This window comes from Mya arenaria, chromosome 3, assembly GCF_026914265.1.
Source record: "Mya arenaria isolate MELC-2E11 chromosome 3, ASM2691426v1".
NCBI classification, from domain to species: domain Eukaryota; kingdom Metazoa; phylum Mollusca; class Bivalvia; order Myida; family Myidae; genus Mya; species Mya arenaria.
Window position 1 is genome coordinate 74,067,493 of NC_069124.1, and position 26,041 is coordinate 74,093,533.

General features: G+C 36.1%; 2 protein-coding genes across 8 annotated transcripts in view; both read left to right on the forward strand.

Moving 5' to 3' along the window:
* Window positions 1-551: 551 nt before the first annotated feature.
* LOC128228634 (mitogen-activated protein kinase 4-like) lies at window positions 552-10,041 on the forward strand. Of its 2 annotated transcripts, none has more exons than XM_052940055.1 (6): window positions 552-591; window positions 3,916-4,560; window positions 4,777-4,921; window positions 5,230-5,394; window positions 6,380-6,525; window positions 6,784-10,041. In XM_052940055.1, the coding sequence occupies exons 2-6, from the start codon at window positions 3,991-3,993 to the stop codon at window positions 7,933-7,935; spliced, it is 2,178 nt and encodes a 725-aa protein (XP_052796015.1). In that variant the 5' UTR covers window positions 552-591; window positions 3,916-3,990; the 3' UTR covers window positions 7,936-10,041. The 2 variants fall into 2 exon arrangements, with proteins under 2 accessions (XP_052796015.1, XP_052796014.1); XM_052940054.1 differs by having other exon boundaries at window positions 559-653.
* A 1,816-nt stretch (window positions 10,042-11,857) lies between these two features.
* Window positions 11,858-26,041, forward strand: part of LOC128226521 (uncharacterized) — a 41,443-nt gene continuing 27,259 nt past the window's right edge. Inside the window, exon 1 of one of the 6 annotated variants that reach the window (XM_052936438.1) lies at window positions 11,858-12,348. In XM_052936438.1, coding sequence (XP_052792398.1) covers window positions 12,219-12,348 — 130 coding nt within the window. In that variant the 5' untranslated portion in view covers window positions 11,858-12,218. Of the gene's footprint in view, window positions 12,349-16,976; window positions 17,354-18,055; window positions 18,188-18,906; window positions 19,046-24,699; window positions 24,748-25,744; window positions 25,777-26,041 lie in introns of those variants that run through there. The other 5 variants (XM_052936437.1, XM_052936442.1, XM_052936441.1 and 2 more) reach the window with 5 other exon arrangements.

Sequence of the window (26,041 nt, forward strand, 5' to 3'; positions counted from 1 at the left end):
CATAATAAGCCGTATAGGGGGATCAGTCCTTTATCCCACTTCCTGGGATGAAGAAATAACTATAGTATCTGCAGCCGATGGACATGGATGGAGCCTCGACAAAGACAAGCGGTAACCATTAACCTCCAAGACTCCAGCACTAGTTTGAATGCTGAGCTAATTCATGGAGTATTCCCAACTATAAGTTTTTTCCATCACTTTGCAACTATTTTTTTTTATAAATGTAGCATAGAACCTTGGGCAAAGATGTATACCTGATACTATCGTACTGTCGCGTTTTCATCATCATTCTATCGCGTTTTCATCATCGTACTGTCGTGTTTTCATCATTGTTGCGTTTTCGTTATCGTACTGTCGCGTTTTCATCATCGTACTGTCGCCTTTTCACCATCGTAGTTTCGTGATTTCGCGTTTTCATCATCGTACTATCGAGCATCGCGTTTCAGATCAACACATTCATAGGCGATGGCCCTAACGACAAGATTGCAACAAGTATTTATAGTAGGCCGGATGAGTAGAACACATCCGGCATAGTCGAAACTGTTGACTGCCGTGTTAATAGGTCACTTCCGTTTCTAGACAAAAAATTTGGTATATTAATCTATTTCCTTTTTATACGTTATTGCACAGATGCTTTGCTTACTCTCACAGAGGTATCATGCTGTTGATAATCTGTTATATAAATAGCCGCAAAAAAGCAAACCATTGATTCATTTGTATCGCATATATTATATTTTTCTGCCCAGTGTCGCGAATTTTGGAGATGTTGACAGTATTGTGATGTAGTCATCATTCCATCCACAAATTAATCATTAAGCATGCACTATAAAAAAAGAAGAACTTGTTATAACAATGATCACATTTGATTAATGACCATGGCAAAAGTCATGTTTTAGAGTTATTTTGAAGAGAGTGAGACAGAAGGTTGGGTATAAAAGACTGGCCGGACTGGACCAAATCCGGACCAACGGAAATCTTCCAACTGTTACAGAATTCATTCAAAATTTTCCTAATTTTGTGTTGGTATAAAAGACTGGGCGGACTGGACAAAATTAATAAACGCATTGCTATGTTTTATAGATATTTTATTTATTAAAATTATATTTTATTATGTCTGTCTGTTCGCCTGTTTGTGCGTCTGTATGAGCATCTGTATGTGCGTCTGTATGTATGTATGTGCGTCAGTATGTATGTCTGTCTGTGCGTCTATATGAATGTCTGTCTGTATGTATGTACGTCTGTCTGTTTTTGCGTCTGTATGTTTGTCTGTCTGTATGTCTGTGTGTCTGTATATACAGCTGTATGTGCATTTGTATGTACGTATGTGTGTATATTGTTCACACGGAATCATTTTCTAAGATTAAATAAACTTATGTATGTATTATTATGTAATAAACTGTTAATTTTTGTTTTTATTATAATTATTAATAATTTTATTATTATCATTATTATTATTATTGTAACCTGACATAATAAAATATATTAATTAATAAATAAAATATCTATGAAACATATCAATGCGTATTTTAATTTGGTCCAGAAAATAGATAAACTTCTGAACGATTTCCGTAACAGTTTGGAGATTTCAGTTGGTCCGGATTTGGTCCGGTCCGGACAGTCATTTATACCCAACCAGACAGAATGGCCCCTTACCAAATCGGCCTACTACCATAGGTGTAAGACATTACGGACCATGGGCATTATGGAACAGACATAATAGACCATATTTTGGGAAATTGCTGACTATCTAGAGGAACATAACTGACCATGATTTATGATTTTATTACCAGTTTGTACTGTATACTGACAGCCTTTAATTGGCAATCAAAAAAGTGTGAAAAGCCATCTTGATTGGCATACCTCACTGTATTATTCTCATTTTCCTAATTTTTAAGTCGTTTGCAAGTTGGCATTAATATAGAACAGAACAGAAATTTTATTTGACTTCGCTTAAACGACAAAACAACATGTATCATAGACGTATCTAGAAGCGAAGAAAGAAATGAAAGAGGGGATAAAGACATTAGTATTTTAAATTATGGTCCTTAGTGTCTCCAAAAATGGTACAGTTAAGCAAACTTTATGTAAAATTATAAATCATGGTCCGTAATGTCATAAATATGGTCGGTAATGTCTCCAAATATGATTTGCTTTATAATCTATGGTCTGTAATGTCAGGGCTTTTTCTTGGAAAAAAGACCATAGACATTTGGGGAAATTTTGAGTTGTGAATATTCCTAAATTGGGAAATTTTACAGTTAAAAGAACAAGCTTTTCAGTTTCCTGCCAATTAGGAAATTTTTATATATTAGTTTCTTTTCCCTTTCAAAAGACCTTAATGGCTGAAATGTCAATCCTTGGGGTATAAATATCTATTGCAATAAATCATGACAGTCACATAATATTTCAAACTGATAGATCTCTGAATATGATGAAAATCAATGATTTCTGATTTCATTTATTTCCTAAACTTTACATCACATAGCACATAGTTAGGATGCTGAATGAACCAGTACAGGTAAAAAGACTTCCATAAAAAAGTTTTGTATTTTTTGCTTTTGTTTGATTGGGATTTTTTTCTGAAGATTGGGAAAAATATCATATATTTTGCTTTGGGAATGGGTCAGATAGTCGGACCCGTGGGTACTATAGAAAAAGACTTGAATGTCCATATTCGGTAATGTCCTTAATTCCTACCAAATTGGCCCCTGAGACATTCGGCACTGCAAATTTCGCTCCCTAAAAATATTGATTTGAGACGTTTCGGCCCAATACTGATTTAAAACTGAGACATTTCTGTGCCATAATTTTATTTTTTTCATGGTAGAAATGTTCAAATTTAGAGGGACTGTACACCAGATTGGCACCAAATTTTTTTTTTTTTCTGTAACGAATCTCGGGACAATACTAGGTAGACACACCTAGTAATATTTTGTAATGGAAAAATACGAAAAAACTGCGAAAAATAAATTATTTGTAAACTATGTGGTACTTCAGTTATTAAGTTCCAATGCATTGTACACATCGATACCAAGTTTGTCAGTTTTTCGACAATTTTCTTTTTTTCCCCGCTGTTTTATCATACGGAGTACAGTCCCTTTAATTTCAATAGAAGTTTTTATGAAAATTGTAATTCTACTGTAATTCTACATTAAAACATATATTCATGAAAATATTGATAAAATATTGGAAGGAAAAAGGTAATATATTAAATTTCTTTGTACTTTAAAAAAACTATTCATAAATACAGTCGAAACTCGTTATGTCGACTTTGTCGGGACCTAGGTAAACAAGTCGAGATAACGAACATTTGACACAAAAGAATTACAAAAAATATCATCAATCCCATCACATTCGAGTTTGAATTATGTTCGACATCCAACTTCTTCAATTGAACGGTCTTGTTACCGTCGTGAAAATAGTAAAGGCATTTATTAAAAAATAATGTGAATAAAATTAATTATTTGTGTCACATTTATTTAATTCACATTCATGGATTACACAAAACAGATATAAAACCACAATTACATACGCTTTTACCGTGTAAGAAAACAGTATAACACATATATGACAACAACTTAAAATAGTCGTTATGCCTGTTTGTTCTCTACATGCAGTATAGAGAAATTTCTTCGTCACGTAACTTTCAATGTTGTCGAATTTTCCGAAGATGTCATCAGTGTCCTTGTGCGTTTCAATGAATAGCTTGAACAATGAATTGAAAATTTAAATATGCATGTCAGAGGAGGATCAGTTGCCAAACTATGTTTCTAACTGATATTCTTGTATAATAGAAAATGAAATTTGGCTTATCAGAAATATCTTTGCTTTGAAAATAAAATTGTTATCAAATCCATTAAGAGAGCTATTATAGCTATTATTGTTAAAATGAAATAAGTATATTTTTTTTTACAGGCTGCAGAAGTAAACAATGTATGTGATGGAGAACCAGATAACATTAAAAATGTGCCTTTAAAATAAGACACAAAGATGGAGCCCAACCAATCAGCTCCATCCTTGGGAAGACGACCCGGCTTCTGCATTGATCCCAGATTCATCAACCTCCGTCACATCGGCCATGGGGGAAATGCCATGGTGTATTCTGCCACTGACAGTGATTGTGATAAAGAAGTTGCTATCAAAAAGTTGTGTTTTTCTGACCGGCGGGGTTGCAAGTATGCACTAAGGGAATTAAAGCTGATGAGAAGACTCCAGCATGAAAATGTTGTTACTGTGTATGAAGTGCTTGGATCTAATGGTTTCAGCTTGGAGAAAGGTGGTAATGTAAACTTGAACCTGAATGAGACAAGTAGTGTGTATATAGTACAAGAACTTTTACATACTGACCTTCACCAGCTAATTCAGCAACAACAGCTAACCGAAGAACATGTTCGCTTGTTTACATATCAACTTCTCAGGGGCCTCAAGTACATTCATTCAGCAAATGTTGTTCATAGAGACCTAAAGCCAATGAATTTGCTCATAAATGTGGAAGATCTTGTGCTCAAGATAGCAGACTTTGGACTGGCAAGAGTTGTTGATACAGACTACAGCCACAAGGTATTTTTTTATATCTATATGCATGTACAAGATATATTTGCAATGCATGTATTAATGTTTTAGATTTAGCGCTGTTTTCAAATCTGTAAATAGACTTGAACTTTTTTCCAGAACAACTGACTAGACTGGTCATTAATGTTGGATCTCATAGTGACTTGTTTGTTGCTCCCTTTAAACCGTTTGTTTGTAGTAAACTTCTTAATATTTCTTTAAAAGGGTTTCCTGACAGACAATGTGGGGACATGCTGGTATCGGTCCCCCGAGCTGATCATTTCTCCCCGGGAATACACGAAGGCCATTGACCTGTGGAGTGTGGGCTGTATACTGGCAGAGATGCTCACAGGCAGACCAGTCTTCCCAGGTACATCAGCACATACCAAGCTTTCAATAGGTTTTTTAAAGCGTTAAATCTTTTATGAAATTGAAAGAAAGTAATATAAATAAACCATTAAAACCCACTAAATAAATATTTTAAACATACACTAACAGCACTAGCTAGGAAGAGAACTTGGCAAGGTTGAGTATATAATTACAATGGTATTGAAGATGGCTTTATATGTAATAAAAGTCAGTAAATAATTGGATTTAATAGTTTAAAAAGGCTAGTGAATGTTAATATCAAAAGTTATAACTAGTTTGCTTGTCTTCATTGAAAATGTATTACTCCAGGGGCCCATGAGATGGACCAGATTGGCCTGATTCTTGACAGCGTGTATTTAAGTGACAATGAGTGGAACACAGTCACCCAGATCCTTCCACAGAGCTTCATACGACGACACACTCGTGTACCTGAGAAGCCACTTGCTGACATGATCACCTGTGTTGATATTGATGGTAGCGATCTTTCTGTCAATTATAATTAATAATGGGACTAGACACCAGATGGTCCCAAAATTGAGAGATACAGTATTTCCTCACAACAAGCATAGAATTGTCAATGCGAGCTAGCATGAGGCCAATGATACATCACTTTACATGATTAGAAGAATAAATGCTACAAAAATGTCACTGTCTTAGCCGAGTTGCCAGGTTTAAAATAGCGCCTCATGGTTTCCCAGTTTAAAAAAAGAGCAGAATGTTTTTTTCCGAAAACCTTGTAAGCTTTGTAGGAACTGGCTGTCATTTTCAGCAGAGTTAACCTCTTTCAAAAGTTTCCATCAAAGTTACTATGAGCCTACGTTGTTTTGCAGCAGTATTCCACTTCCTTGCAGTGTCTGTTCTTCCTGTAAGCCATGAAGTGTATATATTAAGCATGTAAAAGTTCCTTGATGAGTACAGATATATATATACCAATGTTATTTTTAAACTAGGTTTGTCGGGTAGACAACCCTAGTAAATTTTAAATAATTATAGGAAAATTGGGCAAAATCTCGAAAGATGCATGTGTCTTAAGTGATGTGATACATCAGTAAGTAAAAATGCGTTTTTTAAAACGATATCAATTCTATGTATGTTTTTGACAATTTTTCTTTATTTTCTTTCAATTTTATTTTCTTGCAATTGTATCATCTGGTGTCTAGTCCTTTTAAAGCTTATCATTCTGTTTTCAGAGAAAAATGTGCAGGTCTTTGCATAGACACATAGTCTCGGTGCTGCCACTGTCACGGTGGTGCAAAAACCTTGCCCATAACTCAAATACCTTAAAAGATGTTAAATGTAATTTGGCTAAACATATCCAGATAACTAGCCAGTTCCATGTTACTTTTTTTAATAATTACTCTTGAACACCTGAAAAAAGAATAAACATTGTCATCTATTTGCAGTGCATGAACTTGTCTAGTTATTACTGTACATGTATAATTATTGGTTTGAATTGTAGCGCTTGATCTGCTGGAGAAGCTGCTTGTGTTTGAGGCGGGGCTGAGGATGACTGCAGAGGAGGCCCTCGCCCACCCCTACCTCCAGCAGTTTGCTTGTGTGGAGGACGAACCCATCGTACTCACACCATTCCATATTGAACACGAGGTAAAACTTACACATACCGCCAAACTCTTGTCAATATTTATAATGCGATAGTATAGTATGACAAGTTACAAGTCATTTGAGTACAATTAATATGATTAAATGTATTATCAACTCTTTGACTATGCCTTTCAAGATTCGACTAGTAAATATTTTTGTACAAATTGTTACCAATCACAAGTCCAATACTCTGAAATCAGGATGTAGGGCATTTCACTGCCAATTTTCTTTGATAATATGAAATGTATCCAATGTTTTCAGGTTGATGACCTGTCACCAAAAACAGCACGCAGAATGATCTCTAATGAAATGTCAAAGACCATCGAGACCTGTGGCAGCCAGGTAGAGACCGCTCCCCACTTACCTGTCGACGAGTCATGTGACATGCCCTCCCCTGATGCACTCACCTCCCAATCGGCCATATCAACCTCATCTCAGGAACCTCGAGCTGTTAACATCAGCATTCAAAGAGAATGCCAACAGGATAAAAACAAATATATGCCAAATAATGACACAATGAATGCTGAAAAGAATAGAAGGGTAGCTAGTCCTCTAATTGAAGATTGGCATGAGGATGCTGACAATAGTCGGAGAAATGGCAGAAATGATGTCAGGGCAAAACAAGCTCAAGGATTTCACTCTCAGACCATCACGCCGTATTCAGACATTGATCTTATTCCATTAGAAGCTGTGTCTCTTGAATCGCAGCTGAAAAATCTTAGGGTTATAGTCGATCTTCCAGATGAGGAAAATATGAAGGAACAGATCTCGCCAAAAGAAAATAAAGATGAGGGTACAGAAAAGTCAAAACACTCCAAAGACCTTGAAAATGCAAGCATGGAAAGACTTGTGGTAAAAGTTGATACTATTCAGGCGAAATTTAAAGTGCCAAAGACAAATGACATAGTGAACCAGGAGAGGCAGGGAGAACCTGCCAGACCCAGGGATAACTCCGACTTCGATGAAATTGACTTCATAAGGCTTGAAAAGGAAAGGATGAGACAGCTAGGGCTGACAGAAAAATTTAAGAATGGCAGGAAAAAAAAGAAAAACAGAAGAAATACACGTAGCAACAGTGGGGAAGATAGACAGGACTTTGATTCATTATACCGCTTACCCACAGAGCACCTTACACGCCATAGAAACAGCATTAGTGGGAAGGATCGGAATGTTCGCTCTGTAGAGGAACAGTTGAGACTGCATGAGGAGTGGAACGAGAGGCGCAAACTTGTGGAAATGGAACGTGAACACAACTATGGGGCAGTCGGGGGATTCCCAGAGACAGAGGAAGGGATTGTCACACAGGAACAGGCTGTCACCTTTGAGGGAGGAAATACTAGTCCAACTTCTGAACATTCTAGGGATAGTAGCCCAACAAATGAAGATGTTAACATTCGGAGGTTTGACAGATAAAGTTCTTTTTTAATTTTTTAACACTCAAGGTGGTTGTGTAAGATTTCTTTATGTCATAAGCTTTATGGTATTATACCTTACCCTAAATAACAGTTTCATATACAATGCTTTACATGTGTATATGAGATTATATAATGTTGTTTTTATTTATTAGCAAGTTACATGGTATAGGTACAGTTTGGAATTGTCAGAACCCAAAAATGATTGTCTTGAATATATTGGACCAGTAGGAAATATTTCAAAACGTGATGTTTTGCTGTAAAACATACTTACCATTACGATTATGGATCTGCAGGTAACTGCATGTGTGTATACATGTAAGTGTACATTTATGTACATGTGACCACACTATACATGTATTTTTGGTTCCATGGGGAGTTTAGCTACATATGCTTTCTCCCTTGTCCATTTGTCTGGTTTTGCTGCCATTAGTATTGAAATTTAGTATAATTATAATATAAGGCTTTTGTTACACATTAATGCACAAACATTAATATGAACATTTCATTGATATATGCATATTTATGTGAACTGGAAGTGTAACTTGGAATAGTGCATCTAAAATGTTATTTCTTTTAAATTTTATTTTAAAAATCATTGTCCTTAATTTATTGATGAAATGATTAGTACTGAAGTATTGATCATGTGGCAAGTACATAAGTTCTTTGAAATCGAAGAGTAACTAATACTTTTTAATTGATGATGTAGCCTGCTGGGTCTTCTTATTGAGCAGTCAGAAAACGATTATACAAGTATCATGTGTAAAATGTCTTAAACTGAATTGAACTTTCTTTTTACCAGTTAATATATTGATGAAAGCATCCCTGTGTTGCTGACCTATTTTAGCTCATATTGAGAAGGTGTACTTTACATACATTGTGATATTGAAATGATTGCATTGGAGCTGTTTGGTTGCAACATTACTAAATGATGATCATGAAGAATTGGTATACACAGTATTAGATTTGAGTGTATAATCATGCAGAATTTTACTGCATTGATCAATAAGCAATACCCCCTTTGGTTTAGTTCAATCATGTGAATGTTTTTCTCCAAAACAAATGCATTTATGGTGTTTTTTTTACCAGAAGTAATTTATTGACAATATCTGCAAATACAGGCAAAGAAACAGAAGTAGGATATTAATTGAGAGCAATTTACAATTTAGGTAACTCTGTTATGTAATGTACGATATTACATAATGGTGAAGAAAAAACAGGGCTGACAAAAATGTGCGAGTGTACAGCACCGTTAGGTGGGGCTCTTGTTTCCATACATGTATATTAACATTCCATATCTGAAAACAGCATCATTTTATTTTGTAGTTACAATAGTACCAAATATGTGGCAGATACTTAAATATGGTATATTTTTTATACAGTTTGATTGTATTAAATGTGTATTGTACAGTATTTGGTTATATGAAGTATGCACAATGTATAGAAGCCATTTATTTAATCATTTTTGCTCTTTCTGTACAAAACTTTTCTGTAACACACATTATTTTTGAAGTAGATTGACTACGGTAATATTCATTTTAAAAATGTTGATCCAGCATTGCATTTCATAACTAAAACACACAAATAAGTTAAAAAAATTATTGCAAAATGTATGTGTAATGTTTCAAAACTACTAATAGCAGCTGTAGCACAGTGGCGGTTGAAGGCCTAGTCCAAGAAATCTGGAATCCCCAGTTATGCAGTTTTGTATACGGCATCTGGTCCAAACACACAAAGGGTTATAACAATAAGAACCAGTGAATAAATACCCCAGATTAGGGTGAGAATTTAGGGGTCACTTAAAGAAGGCTTAAAGTAGGCTTACAATGTTGTTAAATCATTTTGCATTATTTAGCTAAAAGTACTGTATTAAATGAATACTGTTTTGTTATAAAGATGTAATCATACAGCCAGGTGTCCTAGTTTGTTATTTTCTGTTCTTGCTTATGGTTCTTGTACATGTTTCCCATGTATTCTGGCTATCATTTATCGTATTGTTACAAAGATTTGGTTGTGCTAAAACTTAGAACCATGCATACACTCTGTATGTTAAAGGCTTTGGCTTTCTGTATAAGCAGTGCAAATAAAGTTCTGTTTTAAACAAAAAGAGTGTGTCGAATTGATTTTTTTTCTTGATTTTTGTATTTTACGCACATTCATTGAACGGGATGTTTTTATAGTTTTACCTGCGGTGTACGGCTGGCAGATTCCCGATAAAGTTTTCGCCCTTTAATTATAGAATCTATATTAAATCGGTCTTGTCCGTTCAATAATTTTAGAATCCTTTGTCCAATCATCACCAAATTTATTCAGAATGTGTATCGGCTTATTTTCTCAGACAAGTTCGATAACCAGCCATATAGCTTTAGTCACTCAAAACATATCTCTCTTTAATCATATTAATTACCTCAAATTGGTATTGTTAGTTCGATAACTTTAGATCATCACCAAAATGGTTAGAATGCGTATGAGAATAACAAATTATGTGTAATCACTTATAAGATAAAGGAAAACAAGTCTGACAGATTAATAGAAATATTATTCAAGATACACGGACAAGTAAGCGTTTTAGTCACTCAAGTGTTATCGCCCTTTAATTATAGAAATTACCTAAAATCGGTCTTGTCCGATCAACAATTTTACAATCCGTTGTCCAATAATTACTTGGTGAGAATGTGTTTGGGCATAATTTCTCGGGCAAGTTTGATAACCAGCCGTATCGCTTTAGTTATTCGAAAGTTATTGCCCTTTAATTATGGAATTTACCTAAAAATTGTCCTGTCCGATAAGTAACTATAAGCCTTTTTCCAATCATCACCAATTTTGGTCAGAATTGGCATAAGATCTTCGACAAAATCGTAAACAAGCTCAGCAAGCAATATCGCATGAGTCACTCAAGAGAGATCGCCATTTAACTATATAAATGAACTGAAATCGGTGTTGTCCGATCTATTACTTTAGAAGCCGTTTTCCAATCATCACCAAATATGGCCGGGATGTGATTTTGACAGAATATCTCGGTCAGGTTAACTAGCCATGTCGCCTCAATCACTCCTGATAATTGACATGTGAGTGTGGGATGGGGGGTCTGTGTAGGCGGGGGGGGGGGTGCGTGTGCGTGTGTAAGCTTATTTATACTCGCACTCGGGCCGTGCCGATTCGGCGAGTGCTCCGATAAGATTGTTAGTCATTTTAGGGGTTTTGGAGCATAATGCACAGACAGAATGTAACCCTGGTTAGAGCTACCCTGACTCTTTAAAGTGTACCAGTGTTTAGTACGACCACACGGGTTTTAACGTCCCTTGAATTGCCAAACATTTTATTTATAGTGTCCGCTCTCTAAGCTTGGCTTAACTAATCACCAAACTTGGTGTCTTGAAATTAGGACAGGCGTATTTTGTGACAGTTGGCGCTCTTGTTACAGATGAAATTGCTATGCTTTTAAAAAGTACGTTTGACAAAAAAATAAACTATAAACTATCAAGATAATTGTCTATTGTAACCTTAGAAAAACAGCAGATATCTCAAACTCATCAGTCGACACATCAAACAAATGTCCTTATGACATTACAGTTTTGTCAGTTTGATGATCTCAATTACACATAAAGTTTATGGTACATTTTACTCACCGACTCGCCACTTAATAATTGAAAGGATATTTTAAAAGGAATATTTCCGATGCATTAGATACTAGAATTTATGTTTCAACATGACATGTATTTGACTGATTGCCCAACTTCATCAAAACTGCAATCTAGATAAAAAAAATCGAACTTTATGCACCGTATGTTTGTATACTCAAGTATATGATTTCATGGTTCTGACTTTAACAGTCTGCTTTTCATGACAAATTAGGGATCGGTATGCAGCATACACCGATAGTGTTAAACCTACATGTTTTTTTATTCAATTTAACCAAATTGCAGGTGCGCTAAATGTGGCTTTACATATGATATGGGATTGTTAAGAAATTATTCGAATTTATGAATGTGGGTGATAAGATGACGTACCTCAACTGTTCACGGTCGATTTCTATTCGAATTATTTGAAATCGTTTAAATTTTTGATTGAACAAAGACTTCTCTAAGAACATTTCAAGTGTATGTCGTGTGACTGTGATTTAAAACGACGAACTTTGTTCAGATCTTTTTCACATAATATACATCGCAAGTGGACTTTTTTCGACATTTGTTTAAAGCTTAGGTTGAACATGCAAATCTCTATGGTATATTTACTGAAGGACTAAGTTAAAGAATTCTTATAACGTTATTTGACAAACTCGACATGGATTGGTGTATTCGCGAAGAACCAAGGACATTTTTAACCTCAACATACCAGCCGGGGGTCCGGTTTCCCGCGCATTGGGGTCACGAACAACCCGAGACAAACGAAGAACTCGTGCACACAGACACAGGTAGGTCATCGTTGAAATAAGTTTGACGACACACCGTCAATGAACGCTAAGAACGAACAGACGTAATGTTATCAATTAATGGTGTTATCGTTGTTGTGGAATGAATTTTTGGCTTTAGTATAAGCTATAATTTCCGTACTGAAACTATACCATATCTCATTGGTTTGAGGATAGATGAGCAAATAAGGGCCTGAATGATACTCTTAGAAAAACCTTAAATCCTGTTCTATAAACTCCGACACAAATTTCAGAACTAAATATGCATAGCCATTGACAAAAGAAGCAATTTGTTGAGTCCCAAATAGCCTGAAACTGTTAAATGTGTATCACATGTCCTCCAATCTGTTGGATAATATGGCATTAGTCACCAAATGAAACCAATCTTCTTTTGCGTCATAAACATAATTTAAGTATCTATTTATACCGTGAGTGTGGGAACAATAATTAAAAATCACCACACTCGCAGCGGTAACTATTAAAATGTTTTGTTGGAAATCATGTCTTGAGTAAGTTACCATTATATGAGCATCAACGGATTTCACTTATTGTTACTGCATGGACCTTAGACACATAACAATAGTTTCCAAAGTCGAAGCATTAAAGTTGCGCTCTCGTAGATTGACAGTTTTTACTTTTTTAGTTTTTTTTTGTCTCAGAGTCAGCTGATTTTTGCATCAATTCCTCCAATTAAGTCATATATATAAGCAATATAACAGATCTCAATTGCATGGAGGGCCGCCGAAAGTTTCGTTTTTTTAAAGCGTTAGTAGCGCTTTCAGCCATAGAGCATCAATATTCGAACAAAAAAATGAAACACTTCGATATGATATTTTTCAGCAGTCTTGTATCACTGGTTTCCAGACATTTTATGAAAAAAATTGGCTCAATCCAAGACAAAACAATAAATAAGTGTCAAAACGGTCAATCTGTGAGAGTGCAACTTTAATGGATTCCTTTTTCTCCACCCAAAGCCTTAACCGTCTGTATCTAAAAGGACATTGGAAATGAAACATGCGAGTAAATGAGGATGTTAGTTTGCTGTAACAAATTATCTCGGTTGAACTGGCCAACTTTTATACGACACCACCGGCGCCCGGGGGCCCATTCGCTGTAAACGCGCTACTAAGACAAACTTTACAATTAATCTCGTGTCACAAAACCCCACACCCTGGACACTCATATGTTCTGGTGAAATGACAGCTGCAGTAGCCAAAATACATGGCCAGTGTTGTGAGTAAGCCTAGAACAATTAGCCTAAACGACATTTAGATAGACCTTGTGTCATCTTAATACCTGTAACATTTAACAAGTGGATTTTAAAATATTCGGTCACTGGGCGCAGGACAATACGCTTATACTATCGAAGCATGGATATAACATAAATATTTTTACATTGGACTGTCGAATGAAATATGATTGTATTTGTGAAATGTGCATTATTAGATACATATTCTCAAAGTGCGATTTTGTGATGGTGAACTTGATTTTGTCATAAAGAGTGCATCCACACATACATGAACTATGAGTTCTCGTCAATACGCGACGATCGGAACAACAGCAAGGGCAAATCCTGTCAACAACATGGAAGTCCTGTATCCAAACGGGTATGATTGTACCCAAAACCGCATCCGGCCGCTGGTACTTGTTCGCGATACCGCCGCGGACGAAACAGATGATAATAACGACTGTTATGAAGAACATCTTTCAAGCAGCCCCTCGGAAAATGTGACCGTGACTATTAAGTTCTCATCGGGAGGAGATGGTATTGTTACAGAAACTGACAAAAAAGGTATGTTCATACGTGAAGAGAAAATGCTGAGGGGCGCTAATGTTCCCGTGCGCCGCCAGCTGTCCGTAGAACAACCGTTAAATGAGCATGCGAGTATAGGGCGTCAAGAGGAGCCAGTCGAGAGGGTTGGGTCTGATAGTGCTACAAAACCTCACACACAGAGGGAGGTTTTGGCCAGACAGGATAGCACTGCGTCGAATGCATCGCAACGGTCAACTCCAAAAACTGTAATAGTTTACGAACCAGATGAAAGCGAACGAGAACAAATACCGGCTATAGAAGAAATGGGTGGAGCTGTTGGTGGCGAACCTCTCACTGAGACCGAAAATCAGAAGCATTACGACATTGTCGAATATTTTCCAACTTCCAGTACCGCTGTAAGAAACCAAGATAATCTCTATGATGAATATGAGAAATTTCTTGCTTCTGCACAGTCCGACAAAGATATTCTACAACAAAATTGTGATAGACAAAAGAAGCGAAAATCAAAGATCACAGTAATAGATAAAGATAAAAGCAACGTTATGCAGCTACAAGAAAACTCAAGTATAAGAAGTGAAGTCGTTTCCCCTGTGTTTAAAACAGCCATTGTTCGCGATAACAAATGTGCTAAGCCTGAAGACGCCGAAGATTTTCGATCTTATCTGAAACAGTTACGTAAAGATGGTTCAAGTGATAGTGAAGATTCTGACCTCGAAATTACTGGAACAGAAAACCTCGAACCACTTTTCATCAGTGAAAATGGACAAGGCTCTGACATCAGTAAAGAAGAAAGTGTTATTGATCTAACGGATCTTACATTCAGTTCTTCTGGATCACCAGACGAAGAAGTTGGTTCTCAATTTGTAGATGTTGTCACAATATCAGACGACGAATTTTACGACACAGAGGAATCACCAATTGATATAGAACATATGACAATTGTTGAACCGGACGATGCCTATGTAGATAGTTTAATTGTCGGTTTTAATTTCGAGGCAATTGCACCACAAGAGCATGCCAGTGGTGGAAATGGTGTCACTGAAGATGTTCTTAATCCTCATAAAATTCAATCTCGACAAACGGATACCATAGAAGATGATACAAGAGAACATCTACCAAAAGACAAAACAGATTTTCGATCATCAAGTTTTGACATGAATAAATCCATTAGTACGGAGAACAGTGAGACTGAAAATGATGAAGACAGTGACACTAAAAATGATGAAGACAGTGACACTGAAAATGATGAAGACAGTGACACTGAAAATGAAGAAATTAAGTCAAAGAAAGAAACAGACGACGACGATGATGATGATGATGATGATAAATCTGGGAACGGCAGTAATGATTCAGATCACAACAGTGATGATGACTCGAGCAATGAGGGTGCTGATGGACATGGCAGCGACGATTATGATTCAGGTGGATCTGGACAGGATGGATATTACAGTGATGACGACGATGCTAGTGATCATAGAAACGAAGGCCACTTTTCTCCAGGAATGAGGTCCCGTTCGGCTGATTTTGGAGAAGAAGCAGAACATTTTAGCAATAAACACGGTTACAAAACGTCTGACATCTGTCTTGGTTCTGAAGGATATGATGAAACAAATGAAATCAGGCCAGACTTACAAGTTGAAACTCCCCCAGAAAACGTTATACAACAATGGATTCGGCCACTTTCTGGAATGTCACATGAGATGGTTATCAGTTTGGATAATGATGACGCCGACTGTGAAAATGGAAATTTTGATTATGATAATGGACCAATAGATGATGACGACGATAGTATAAAGTATTGTTCTTCATCTTTGTCGACATCCTGTTATGAAAGTATACCAGTTTCCCCACAATCAAAAGAAATGGCAATACCTAAACAGCACTTTGATGAAGATATTTCATTAGACTTAATACTTAAAACACGAATAGATTCCGGAAGTGACATTTGTGACTCAGATTCTGTTGATTTACTTTCGCCTGAGGATAAAGAGGTTTTTGAAATCTTAGATTATTCTGAATGCTTAAATAAAGTAGATTGTCGTTTTCAGACAATCAGCAAAACTGTTTTCCATGAAACAGACAGTCAGTCTGAAGGATGTCTAACTGAAGTAAGTTTTCCTGCTTCTGAAAACGAAAGCGAACTATTACATAACATTTTTTCACCACCCAAAGCTTTCAAAGACAATTGCTCACAAGAGTTGTTTGATGATGTTGATAATACATCCATCCATTCAGATATTGATTTACATTCATGGAGCAGCAGAGATGTCTTAAAATCGAACCTTTTCAATGGAAAGTCGTCCGGAACAGAGAGCATTTTAAGCGCACCTACCAATTTTGGAAATATTGAAACTATGTCGCTCTCAGAATTTTCTAGTAACAGCTTAAACTCGAGCCTGGACTATGAAGAGGATTTTGAAAATGCCTTGGAAGACGAGGCTTTCACAAAATCAAAATGCCCAACACCAGAATTGTCATCAACACTCGACGATTTAGATGCAGAAATGAGTGAAATAGAGAATGTCAATGAAACTAAAGACCACGAATTTGTCAACGGTACTGTTCTTGATAGTAGCGCTTTAGTTTTGTATAATGCGGGGAAGGATGCCGATATAGAAATAAAATGCTCAAAAGAGCAAGCGAAAAATTCAAACGATGTTGCAAGTATCCGACATAAGACTGGTGATATGGACATGGTCATGGACGGCTCTAAAAAAGACGGAACCAGCAATGATACCAACGAAAATAGTAAACACAAGACTAAAAAGTCAAATAACAAATGTTCGAAAGCAACGTTTTTCAAAAAACAGAAGCCAAGGACAATAACGTACTATGTACCTTTCATACAAGACACGGGGCCACATTCTGTTGATTTAAAAAAACGAAGGCATGTGAGATTTATTTGTGAATTGCGAAGAGTTCTACTTCATAAAGACAGAGATTTAATCTGCGCGAAGGAAGTTAACAATAACATATTTAAGAAGGATGTGTCGATAAAAGACGATAACATTCTATTTTCAACCCTAGAAGACTTAAAACGGAAATGTAAGATGTGGGAAAAGAACAATCCAATGGATGAAAGCGAGAACGACTTTCCTGGAAAGATTAAGAACATTGGGTTCGGATTTTACATTTTCGGGACAGGAGAAAAACTTAATCTTCCTGTTGGACCAAAACTCAAGAGGAAAGAAGACATGAACGTCAATCAATCAAGGCATAGCCAGTACTTCAGAGGTGAGAATCATTAAGTTGCCCAGCCTTAAATTTGTTTGTAATATTAAACATGACCTCAGTTAAATCTTGCGCGATTCATTTGTACTGATATGAAATATATAATCGCCAGACGAGTTAACTCTTTACAAATATGCATACGATTAACTGACATATAAATAAAAACGGGGTGTATGGTCTACGAATAGTGTCCTCTGATTGTATGTGACGTCTTCATTGTTATCATTTCTATCTACTGTTCCTTGCAGTTGCAATGCTGCCCAATTTATTAAATAACATCTAAGCTTGCAGCGCAATTTCCAATTTGTGCCACCGCGAACTCTTGTAAGATCGATGGTGGCCGATATGCAATATCTGACTCCCGGTCGATACCGCTGTCTAGCGAGTCTTTGGTACTTGAAACCTTTCAAATATCGGCCTCCGCCAAGATTATTGCTTGTTATTAATGTTCACTTTACAATTATGCATTGCACATGTGGTGTTTTCATATCCCTTAACGTTTGAACATTCTTCGCCTGTACAAACAAGTGACATGGAAATGAGCAGATATGTGGCCTGGATAATCTTAGCAGCAGCAATATCATGGGGACTTCGCGATGATAGATATATCGATCCATCACTTGCAAATATTGTCGATCGGGAATGTGGTGAATGACCGAAACGGTTTTGTTAAACAAATAATGAACAACTGGTATTGTTGTTTGCACTGGAATTACCAGGATGCCATGACAAAATTGTGTAGCAATATGGGCGAGGAAGTACTACTCATAATTTGTCTTAGTCATATTTGTTTTCAAGCGGTATGAATTTACCATGAACTATGGAAAAGATAATCAGGTACGTTGATTATGTTGTCTTTGCAATAAATTCAGTAACAACTAAGTGTCCACTTAGCATCCTATGTAATGATCAACGGACAGCAGGGCAGTTATAAAACACTTTAAAAGAGCTGTAGCAATACTGAAGCGGTACAAATGTTAAGGATGAAAAATCAAATTAGTCATAGGATATGCTTAGCTTTATTGGCAAAGCTTTTATGTTCATTGTTGAAATGTTCTTTAAATTATCGTTTTTCTGTAAGTTGGTTAAGTATTGAACACTTTTTATGCAATCTATCAGTCATTTGGTACACATATTTGAAAACTTTATATGCACTTTATCAACCTTTTGGTTTACAATGTCTCAATCCGCAAACACAACCTATTCGAATGCAGAGCGCTTTGAAATTCTATCAATTTTACATGGTGTCATTAAACGTTATGGCTGTTTGGAACAATAACGTAGCACGCTCATTTAGTAATTGAATGCCCTTTAATATCTGAAATAAGAGCATAAAATGGCACCAAAGAACCTTTAATAGATACATTCCTTAGAGTTTTCCAGTTTCATATAAGGTTATTGGCTCTTCTTTACCACGTGATATGGTATTCTGATCGCATTGGATGTCAAATTATTTATTGGAGCATTCTTTGTTGACTTCGGATCCAGGAATTCTGTGCTTAGTTTAGACAAAAGTAGTTGCTTACTGTAGGCCTTTAGATCATTGAAGATTTGCTTTTAATTTAAGGTAGTTTGTGGATATATGGATCATTAATTGCACTGTGTTGCAACAACGTAGCTATTGTATTGTAAATATGGATTTGCATTTTTGTTGTGTGGATAATTGATATTAAACAGCAACTATGGTCCACATTGGTAAGCTGCTTAATCAACTGTACCACTTGGTTTTTATCTATAATTGTTTCATTTGTCATTGCATTGACTTTTCACCCGCATGTTTTCGTCGGATCATAACAGTATACACCTATACGATTATATCAGCACCAGGCCTTTGTGTCCGTTGAACTAGCCAATCCGTTTCCATGGTTATTGTTCTTGGCCTATCTCTGCAATTATAAAATATGAACAACTGAAAATATCACAAACGTTGTATCTTGCAACCTTTCCTGAGGAATGATATAAAGTATAAAAAAGTTATATATTTAATATATATAAGGGATGAAAACTCGAATAATTCATTCATCAAATGGCTCTTGCACAACACATTTCAAACCATTTCACTTTAATTCTGTATATACTATAATTGTTACTAGACGGCGGTGATGGTGTGAACACAAGTACTTATCATCATACATTGGCAATCAAACAAGTTAAACAGTCCACGTGTCATTTCAGTGTAAACAAACGTTTCCTTGATGCATATTAAGATAAAGGTAATGCGTAGGTGGGGGCATTTTACTGTTTGTTAGTATAGAATACGGAGAACGGATGTGTTATAAAGCACAGGCGTTTGTTTTAAATAGGATTACACGTGCCCAATGCTGTACGTGATGGTATTCCACGCTTTCAACTAACACATTCCTTGTTCCAACCGTGATTGAATTAAACATTTTACAAGAAATGTAGCTTGCTTTATTGAAACATGCATCTGTGTATTTCAAAAACACTAAACTTTTCATTTCCCTTTTCTTTGCGCACTTAATCCAATCCAAGACAGATAATAAACCAGAATATATGACAGGAGAATAAAAGTATGTGCTAGGAAAACATTATTGAACGCGCTTCTTTGAGAAGGCTAATCTCCGTATAAACTAACATAATATCGACCAAACGTTCTTAGTAATGTCTACACTCAAGAAAATGCCAACACCACGTTTTCATTTCCCCTAAAACGAACCGCGTAAACACGATAAACAATGGTGAATTCTTGGCAGTTATTGCCTCTTTTAACACTGTTGTAGCATTAAGGGAATACTATTTATAAAGAGCTCCAATTTATACGTTGTAAACAGTGGCGGGTCCGTGGTCTGGTGGTAAGAAACTTGGCTGTCAATTCAGGGGTCACAGGTTTCGATCGCCCTCCTCAGCACTTACAACGATAACCGTCTTTTGGGAGGGAGTAAAACTAGAGTCACGTGTGATATTGCTTTACACCCATGCACTTGAAAGAAGTAGAGTAACCGGCTCTAACTAGGGTTTCATCTGGTCTTTGCAGTAGGGCTCACGACTATGAGCTCGTATACTGATGTACTAGAGCAATGTGATTATAAGATTTGTATATGATTGTATAGACTGTATGCACAAAATGTTTAGAAATAATGTATTTAATATAAAATATTGTTTTACCATAAAAAGGCAGGTACTTTTAAGCTCGCCTGAGCACAAAGTCTGTCGTTCATCGTCAACATATTGCCTGTTTACACTTGCAGACACACTTAATTCCTAATAAATCTTCAGGGCACATTAAAAGCGATCGGGTGATCGTCATATAATTCATGGCCTCTTGTTGTTATATGTCAGACAGTAATTTAAAAGAGTTATTTTCTACTCGGCAAAACCGTAGCCACATCCCCGCCGTCGCTAAGACAATATTCAGATTCGTAATCAATAATGTTCACGATGTAATGATGGTATTCGTCCCCAAAGAGGCTGGTACTAAATCCACTTGTTACGAAGGAATAGCTTATTTCAATTACGAATTATCATTTCAGATCGAAACCACCTATTCCGATTAATCAATGTCTTTTTCAACTTTGGGGTACTTATAAAATAGCAGCTTACAATACCAGTAGTGCGTTTACATCATTCTTGATTAAATCCAAATTTACGAACGAGTTCCGATCAAGCGTTTGGTTCAGGAGAACTTTAATTAGAAACAAACTCACCATGGATGTTGGAGAAAGAATTGGGTATTTCAATGCTTTATCTTTTATGTATTGCTTACTTAATTGCTATTTCTTTCAATCGTCTGTTTCCAATTCTATATATTGCCACGACCATGTTGACCTCACTGCTTCAGTTTCCTGCCACGCAAGCAAAATGATGTAAATAATTAAATGGATCCTGGTTTTCACCGACTGAAACCTGCCGTATAAGCATATCACAGACACGATCGATTAACTTTGTTTAATCAAAATAACAATTTATGACCGTCATCGCGAATTATGATGTCATTGCACTGGCTTTCGACAACAGCACACGAGAAAACAAAAACTGCCACAGTCGTGCAAAAACATTAATACAAGTTATTTAAACACCATTTTACCAGAAGCTGTTTTTTTTGTTTGTTCAAAGTTAAAGTAAAATGAGGGTTATACTATTATGTTCGTGATTGCTTGTGAATGTCATGTGTAAACCTTTGATAAAATACTTTTGAAGTTTGCCATACTGGGATGCGATTCAAAACCTTGCCATGTACTAGGCAAGATCAGTCGAAATTAGTTCCTATGATCGTGCAGAATTTCCCAGCGCTGAGTTTGATTGCGAAATAAGCCAGAACATTAGAGAGACTGACAAAGACACACAATGTGTCCGTAAAGTCTTAACAAAGTAGACTCGTGTTCTTGTTCACGTGTTTCACTACCCGTTCCAATCATGTATCTGTTAAACTATTTGGTATCGGTTAAACTATTTTGATGCGCGTTTGGTATGTTTGAGGTATCTGTATGTATGTATATGTGTGTGTGTGTGTGTGTGGTATGTTTGAGGTATCTGTATGTATGTATATGTGTGGTATGTTTGAGGTATATGTGTGTGTGTGTGTGTGTGTGTGTGTGTGTGTGGTATGTTTGAGGTATTTGTATGTATGTATATGTGTGGTATGTTTGAGGTATCTGTATGTGTGTGTGTGTGTGTGTGTGGTATGTTTGAGGTATCTGTATGTATGTGTGTATGGTATGTTTGAGGTATCTGTATGTATGTGTGTGTGTGTGTGTGTGGTATGTTTGAGGTATCTGTATGTATGTGTGTGTGTGTGTGTGTGTGGTGTTTGAGGTATCTGTATGTGTGTGTGTGTGTGTGTGTGTGGTATGTTTGAGGTATCTGTATGTATGTGTGTGTGTATGTGGTATGTTTGAGGTATTTGTATGTATGTATGTGTGTGGTATGTTTGAGGTAGTTGTATGTATGTATGTGTGTGGTGTTTTGTGGTATCTGTATGTATGTATGTAGGTGGTGTTTTGTGGTATCTGTATGTATGTATGTATGTGTGTGGTGTTTTGTGTATCTGTATGTATGTATGTGTGTGGTGTTTTGTGTATCTGTATGTATGTATGTATGTGTGTGGTGTTTTGTGGTATCTGTATGTATGTATGTGTGTGGTGTTTTGTGTATCTGTATGTATGTATGTGTGTGGTGTTTTGTGTATCTGTATGTATGTATGTGTGTGGTGTTTTGTGGTATCTGTATGTATGTATGTGTGTGGTGTTTTGTGGTATATGTATGTATGTATGTATGTGTGTGGTGTTTTGTGGTATCTGTATGTATGTATGTGTGTGGTGTTTTGTGGTATCTGTATGTATGTATGTGTGTGGTGTTTTGTGTATCTCTATGTATGTATGTGTGTGGTGTTTTGTGTATCTGTATGTATGTATGTGTGTGGTGTTTTGTGGTATCTGTATGTATGTATGTGTGTGGTGTTTTGTGTATCTGTATGTATGTATGTGTGTGGTGTCTTGTGGTATCTGTATGTATGTATGTGTGTGGTGTTTTGTGTATCTGTATGTATGTATGTGTGTGGTGTTTTGTGGTATCTGTATGTATGTATGTGTGTGGTGTTTTGTGGTATCTGTATGTATGTATGTGTGTGGTGTTTTGTGTATCTGTATGTAGGTATGTGTGTGGTGTTTTGTGTATCTGTATGTATGTATGTGTGTGGTGTTTTGTGTATCTGTATGTATGTATGTGTGTGGTGTTTTGTGGTATCTGTATGTATGTATGTATGTATGTATGTGTGTGGTGTTTTGTGGTATCTGTATGTAGGTATGTGTGTGGTGTTTTGTGTATCTGTATGTATGTATGTGTGTGGTGTTTTGTGTATCTGTATGTATGTATGTGTGTGGTGTTTTGTGGTATCTGTATGTATGTATGTGTGTGGTGGTTTGTGGTGTCTGTATGTATGTATGTGTGTGGTGTTTTGTGTATCTGTAGGTATGTATGTGTGTGGTGGTTTGTGGTGTCTGTATGTATGTATGTGTGTGGTGTTTTGTGGTATCTGTATGTATGTATGTGTGTGGTGGTTTGTGGTATCTGTATGTATGTATGTGTGTGGTGGTTTGTGGTATCTGTATGTATGTATGTGTGTGTTGTTTTGTGGTATCTGTATGTATGTATGTATGTGTGTGGTGTTTTGTGGTATATGTATGTATGTATGTATGTGTGTGGTTTTTTGTGGTATCTGTATGTATGTATGTGTGTGGTGTTTTGTGGTATCTAGTTTATTGCCGTTTGGGCCCTTGCCTTGTGCCACTCAACAGGGTTGGTTTTTTAATGTTCGACGTCTGGGCTTGTCCTTGTAGTTTTCACTGTATCATTCATAATAACTCGTACACAAATCAGTTTGTGTTGTTTTACAAAAGTTACATACAGATTTCCTATTCGAATGCGATGTGTGTATATATATATGCTATCTTTTACTGCTGGCTGTCACAGTTTGGACATTAAATACTTGGTGTGGAAATATACTGGATACCACTATCGACAAAACCGCCCGAAACTGGTTTTTGAAAGTATCAAAACTCCTTCCCGAGGCGGTTTCGTCGGTTCGTTCCATTCCAACTGGTTCACTTTGAACAACAAAAAACCCATGGCGGACTGTGGTTTACCACGTGTGTTGAAACACCATTTAGTTTAAACAGGCAATCGACCACCAGCATTATCATTGCTTTAAATAAATTCTGAAGTAATGGCTAGATGCAGAAGCTCAATCATGTTGTTGAAACTGAACATAAAACATGCGTTTGTTATTTCAAGCAAAACAGGTTTGAAAACTAAACCTCCGAAACCCATGAAACCAAAACTGAAACTAGTTTGGTATCAACAAAAAAGCCCTTATACATTTTGTTTTAATGAGCGCAACTAACAATAGCTCAATGTTCTTAGATAAGATATCAAATAAATAAATAAACCATTCATCTAAACAAAGCATTCACGTAACTACATACCTGGAGCATATGCAAACAAAATCCATACAATGGATATGAACATTTGCAGAGAAGCAATTATTTGTAAAGCAAACAATTCATTTAAAAAAAATGAAGAAAAATAATCAAATACATATATTGTTCACATGAATAGAACAAATATTTGTCTATAAAGAATATCTATATTTATCAACTTTGAACTAGAACTAAAACTTGTCATTCAGTTCCAAAAAACGAGGCACATGTACATGTATTTGGAACTGACAAAAGTCTTATCTATTTTTCTTTAAAGAATATATACTCAAGCTTTGATACAAATTCAATACCAAAAAACGGAGTATGGGAAGTAAGTTTAAGATATTGACTTTAAACTGTGTTCGTCTTGTATCAACTACTACCATAAATAGAATCAAATTTTATAACCCGCGACTTCAATATATGCAATAGTATACATGTGGATATGTAGCGGCTTGAATTGTAGGTTTGTTGTATTTATTATTTATCGTTTTGTTTTGCTTATACCCTTTGTTTTTTAGTGTTTGTATTTGTTAAGATAGCCGTTTCGTCACTCGCTAGGAAAACATACGTTCGAGGTCGGGTTCGGAATTGTTTTTTTTTAAGTCTCTTCAAGTCTTTGTAAAGACGCCAGGAAGCTTAGGAAGGGTGGATTTCTTCTACGAGCAGTCGACCTGAGACGTATAGTTTAAATACGAGCAGTCGACCTGAGACGTATAGTTTAAATACGAGCAGTCGACCTGAGACGTATAGTTTAAATACGAGCAGTCGACCTGAGACGTATAGTTTAAATACGAGCAGTCGACCTGAGACGTATAGTTTAAATACGAGCAGTCGACCTGAGACGTATAGTTTAAATACGAGCAGTCGACCTGAGACGTATAGTTTAAATTTCATTGACCGTTAAAAACGACCCAAATACTGACTGAATTTTAACGCTGATCATTTTTTCAACGAATGTGTTTTGATCAAGATTTCTTGTTGAAATGTTGCCAGGATTAATATGTTATTGATTCCCTGGTCCAACGTTGAAGAATAAGCCATAGGGTCCATTTTCAGCTGGTCATAATGTTATGTTACACCGGCACGTTACAAAAAATAGTACCTTTATTCATACATTTTCCAACAAACTTCTTGAAGTTCCTGTAACAATACCACAAACTAGAAAGAAGTTTAGGTTAACTTATGGTTATGTAAATGAATCGATGAAGGTACTACCGCACGAGTTCTTCGAATAAAAGCCGTTTTGACTTGCCTACTTCGTGATGGTATTCAAACTGCAATCTCAAAAAATCTTCAATATTTTTATTACTATTTTCCTAATTCAACAATATATTTGAAAACAGAAAACGAACGCTTTATTGAAAATAATACAATACCGCTTTTGTTATTTCCTCTACTTTACGTAGTGAATCAAATTAAGAACATCTTTATTCCAGATAATGACGTAGATTATATGGCAGGGAAATAAAGGGCGTGCAGGGATTAAATGTAAGAATGCTTCTTCGAGGCTTGTTATTAACTTTAATTGAGTGTCATAGTCCGTTCAATGATTATTAAGAACAGAACAGAACGGAGTTTATTCGACTTAAACCATTACGATTTCTCATCATAAAGATATATAAAATAGATAGATACAGTAGTTAAACAATAAGCAATTCACGAGTATGAGTTGCTAAATATGACATATCAACAAAATAATTCTTAAACAATAAGCAATGCGTGATTTCATAAATACGAATACAACATAACATAT